The sequence below is a fragment of the Heptranchias perlo genome, chromosome 35, assembly GCF_035084215.1.
Source record: "Heptranchias perlo isolate sHepPer1 chromosome 35, sHepPer1.hap1, whole genome shotgun sequence".
Classification (NCBI taxonomy): domain Eukaryota; kingdom Metazoa; phylum Chordata; class Chondrichthyes; order Hexanchiformes; family Hexanchidae; genus Heptranchias; species Heptranchias perlo.
In genome coordinates this window covers 2,624,052-2,629,193 of record NC_090359.1, presented here as the reverse complement: position 1 = coordinate 2,629,193, position 5,142 = coordinate 2,624,052, and the positions used below count along the sequence as shown (strand labels likewise).

Sequence of the window (5,142 nt, the reverse complement as noted above, 5' to 3'; positions counted from 1 at the left end):
TTTAGTGGATATTCAAGTCTCCAGGAAGACAAGTTCTGAAGTATCTCCTGTGTAAACAGTGTGTTTGTTCAGTGACTGTGATTAAAACCAGTCAGCGCGGGACCTCATTTTCAGAACGGTTGAATTCGCTCTGCTATAATTAAGGAAAATCCACTCAATGTTTCAATCGGAGAACTGATCCCAGCACGAGGACCAACCATCGAATCATCGCTTCTTACTGGAGGGGAAATAATGTCTCTGAGTTTTATGATCAAGCTCCAGATTCTATGGGCGCTTAATGACATACAAAAGATTTACTACCCCATCCTGGCTGCGTTCGGTGTCCCGGGTAAGATACAATCTGCACCTGGTACTTCAGGAAGCCGAGTTTATCTGTACGCGGCTTCTTTGTCCGCCTGTTCATCTCTTTATTTTATTACTGTCCCTACATTACAACAGTGACTACACTGCAAACTTCGTTGGTTGTGAAGCACTTTGGAAGGTTCTCAGGTTGTGAAAGACGCTTTCAAAGTGCAATTATGTTATTTATTTCCATTGCTCTTGTGTGTGTTTGATGATGGCCCATGGTCCACTGATGTGAATTCCCATTTATTGGTGTCAGTTCAATGAAAAGTGTGTCCTTAGTTGCCATTATTAGTAACATTCCAGGCGATCTTATTAAGATCCCGGTCTTCTTTCAGACTACAACACACGTCATGTGACTGGATCTTTCTGTTATTTAAAAGTGTGCATTCTGCTGTAAATACTGAGTCCGACTGACAAGTGAGAAACGTTTTATTATCTAACACGGTCTGCAATTTCGGCTCGATTTAGTTATTTAGTTGCACAAATGAGTCCTACCAGATAAATGACAAATGCATTGATGATCCAAACTGGTTCAACTCTCTCGCTTTCCACCGCTTCATGGTCTGCATTGGTGTCACTGTTTCTCAATGGTTAAATTAGAATGGTTCAGTGAGCTACTATTTATTTTATTCAGATCATTTAATGGTTCCATTTCTAATAATTGATCTGCATTGATAATCTAATCCCGTGCCTGGTTTGTACAGTGCTTTGTTTCTCTGATCGAGACCCTCAATCAATGTAAGGGTCGCATTCTGATAGTGAAACTCATTCAATATTTGATCGTGCATTTTCGCTGTATGAATTGGAAGTTTATTGAATTCCCACTACTTAAGGGAAAGAGCAAGATTAACACTATTTGACTAGAATTCAGATCGATTTGTAATCACAGGTTGGTATGAAGGATTAGTGGGGAACTGAGCAGAATTATTTTCACCCAGAGTGTGATGGGAGTCCGGAACTCGCTGCCTGAAAGGGTAGAAGAGGCAGAACCCTCAACTCATTTAAACAGTATCGATGTGCACTTGAAGCGACGGGCCAAGTGCTGGAAAGTGCGATCAAGCTGGTTTGCTCGCTTCGACTGGCATGAACACGATGTGCCCAATCGCCTCCTTCAGTGCCGTAACTTTCTATGATTCTCTGAATCTATTGTGTATTATATTACCAGGCATATTATTCCACGATTGTTACAAGTGTTACCTGTAATGTAAATAGAAAACTTGCCTGCAAAATTAACGACATTATATTCTCATTTTCTACCTTTGTATTTTTGGTGCGGAGCATCACACATGACCCTGAATATCCAATTGCCGATCTTGGAGCTTATCGTGACTGTAACTCAGTTCATCCAATGATTGACCATTGGGAATCAGGGAGCAGAGTATCAGATTGGGCCTCACTTCTAACATAGAAAACGAACAGGGATTGAAATATTTAGTATTTTAGACCAGAAGCAGAAAAGTGGAATAATTATCTCAAGACTAGATAATGTGGACCACGGCAGGCTGTTTCCGTTTCACCTTGTTAGAACAATAGGACAGTAAAGGTCAAGGCCTGCAATTGAAGGGTGAGTTGGGGGGTAAAGTCAAAACTAAGCTGCAAAAAGAATATTTCTGTGTTTGAGCAGCCAACCTATGGAACAGGCTCCTTAGGGAGACGGTGGAAACAGTGAGTATTGATTCATTAACGAGCTTTCGTTCAGAAAATAACATTTTGCGTGCAGTAGATGAGTAATATGAGACATGACACATGGTTAGTGTCACATGCTTGGGAAGGAAAAGGTGATTTTGGAACTATGTTTCTCAAACGTTTCTAAACTCGGGGCTTTCCTCACCTCATTAATTGATTGATAGAGACTGATTGCTATGATTTGTCGCCAACTCCATGATTGTTGTATCATGTGACGACCATGAAGGTAGAAGGTGCACTCGATGGACCTTGGTGTTTTTTGATCCAGCAATTCCTATGTTGCGATACTCCTATCTCGTATGTACATTAAAACATTGGATGGGCGGGTTTGATTTGTGCCATTGTCCAGATGCTTTTAATGCCTTGAACAAGTGACAATAGTCAACGTATGAGCACAGATTGGGTGTTGTTCGCTCACTATTCCATTCAAAGGGCATGAGCGATTTCACCATTCCTCTTCCTCCCAGGGCCCATTTATCCCTTCCCCACCTCGGGACATGAAATCCAGGTATCACCCCAGCAGCAAACGCACACACACTGCAATTCAAACATGCAAGAATCTCAACTATCCTCCCCCGCCCCCACCCCCTGCTCAGGTGTCGGTGAGGCTCTCGCTTTCCGTTTGGTTGCTTCGATATTCATTCTAAACTAAGTTTCCCTTTTTAACGATGTTTCATTCTATCCCGTTGCTTCACTTATTTGCCGATTCATTACTCTGATTACAAAGCCCGTCACAGCTAAAATAATCAGATTCCATCACTGCAGGCAAAGCCAAGCTGCAAATTTCTTGGTGCATTTCAGGTTATTGTGAAGAACATTAATGTCCTTGTTCTCTCACCTGATCCTTCCTTTATTTCACTGGAAACGCAACAAATTAGTGTTTTTCCTGTGTCTGGTGAATCATTTCCCTATTTCCGTCTTGCTTCCAGTTAACGTGGTGACGATTGTGATCCTGTCTCGTGGAAAATGCGGTCTCTCCAAATGTGTCACTCGCTACCTGGTGGCGATGGCAGCGGCAGATCTACTGGTCGTTATCTTCGATCTGATATTAAGGCAGGTTCCTATTGTTTATTGGGACGAATTTATATTTCTGTGGTACGTTGGACTGTGTAATATCCACGCCGTCCTGCTTTATGCAGTCACGGATTGTTCTGTTTGGTTCACGGTCACTTTCACCTTTGATCGATTTGTGGCCATTTGTTGCCAGAAGCTGAAAACTAAATATTGCACCGAGAAGACGGCGGCTGTGGTTCTCGGAACAGTGACCGTGCTGAGCGGCTTGAAGAACATTTTCTGGTATTTTCTATATACAAATGAGTATTGGCTTAATAACAGTCCCTGGTTTTGCCGCGTGACACCCGAAGTATCTCGTTCGCTGGCCTGGGCGGCCATTGAATTGATGCATTATATTTTCACTCCATTTGTTCCATTTCTTTTGATTGTACTGTTCAATATATTGACGGTCAGACACATTTTAGTGGCCAGCAGAGCCCGCAGGAGAATCCGGGGTCCGAGCAGTGGGGAGAGTTCCAGTGACCCAGAGATGGAGAACCGAAGGAAATCGATCGTTGTACTATTTGTTATATCTGGAAATTTCATCCTGTTATGGGTGGTGTTCATGGTGTGTTCTATATTGAAACGGTTGGATTATTTGGGATATCCTGTTCCCCTGCCCACATTTGTACGAGAAATCGGCTTCATGCTGCAGCTCCTGAGTTGCTGCACGAACACTTTTATTTATGCAGTGACCCAAAGGAAATTCAGAGAGGAGTTGAGGAATGGAGTGAAATATCCCCTCGCAATGATGGTCAAATTAATTAGATGAGAAGATCTCACACTTTCTCACAGTTTCAGGTATTTTTGTTTGATGTTCTGTCGAATTTAATGTGGGGCTTCTTTTCGCCTTAATATTTTGTGAAACATTTCACACCCTGGTTCTGTCTTAAAAATAAATTAATGTAGCCATTCTTCACCAGATAGGACCCAGACATGATCTATCTGCAGATGCGGTTTGACCGTACACTTGCCCAAGAGCGGTTAGCTGCTTTATACAGTCCTGTGCTCAGCTCGCATTCCGGATTTTTTGGGAATGACCCCTTGTGATTATTTCCATAAATAATCCATTTGTGAACAATGTCCGGTCAAACAGAAGATGTTTAGTACCTCAGTGTTGATAAATCTCTTTTATCTCTGCCGACCTTTGAAGGAAGACTTTTTGAATTCCAAGATCGAAACCAGAAAACAGTCAAGGCAGCAGGTAGATTGTGGAGGTTATTAATTTGTGCACCGTCACTGGGACAAGGAGATAAACAGCATCAACGTTTCTACATTAATTCCAATCAACCCTTGCTCCTTAGTCTAAGTGTGTTTTATTTATTTGTCACAGTTTCCGCGCAGATGTTGAGTGTTCTGTATCTTTTACCTGTGGTTGAATAAAGCAGGTTGTGAATTGAACGAAACGACACTTAGCCCAGTGATAACTCGGTCCACCGTTACAGAGATTGTAAGAGGACAAAGAGATCTGCAGCAGATCAATATTGCTCCAATCCCGTGACCCGTTGACGCACACTCCTGCATCCCGGAACTGCACAATGAATTGTCCCGGTACAGCATACTCCTCGGTCCAGGTACAGCGCACCCCAGGGTCCTTGTACAGCACACTTCCGGGTCCCGGTACAGCCCAGTCCCTGGTCTACATCCAGCACATTCCCAGGTCCCGTTGCAGCAAATTCCCGGATCCAGGTGCGGCATGCTCCATGGTCGCAATACGGCACCTCCCCGGTCCTGGTACAGCAAACTCCCAGGTCCCAGCATAGCATACTCCCGAGTCCCAGTATAGTATGCTCCCAGGTTCTTGCACAGCACCAAGTCCTCGCTCCCGGAAAAGCACTCTCTCCGGACCCAGTGCAGCAAATTCGGGGGTCTCGGAACAGCACACTCCAGGATCCAGGTACAGCACATTCCAGAGTCCTGGTACTGCACGGTCCCGGATCCAGGAACAGCACACTCCCAGGTCCGGATGCAGCACAATCCCCGGTCGCCTTATGGCAAACTCCCCGATCCCGATATCGCGGACTTCCAGGTCCCGGTATATTACATTCCCGGGTCTCG

General features: G+C 44.1%; 1 protein-coding gene across 1 annotated transcript; it reads left to right on the top strand.

Moving 5' to 3' along the window:
• Positions 1–231: 231 nt before the first annotated feature.
• Positions 232–3,856, top strand: LOC137301971 (probable G-protein coupled receptor 139). Its single transcript, XM_067971688.1, has 2 exons — positions 232–328; positions 2,961–3,856. Exons 1-2 carry the CDS (start codon positions 232–234, stop codon positions 3,854–3,856), a joined length of 993 nt encoding a protein of 330 aa, XP_067827789.1.
• The last annotated feature ends 1,286 nt before the right edge of the window (positions 3,857–5,142 follow it).

Bases quoted from the DNA above. Each gene is read 5' to 3' on its own strand.
- LOC137301971 (XM_067971688.1), top strand. From the start codon at position 232: ATGTCTCTGAGTTTTATGATCAAGCTCCAGATTCTATGGGCGCTTAAT. The intron at 329-2,960 runs GTAAGATACAAT...TCTTGCTTCCAG, and splicing joins GGCTGCGTTCGGTGTCCCGG to TTAACGTGGTGACGATTGTG.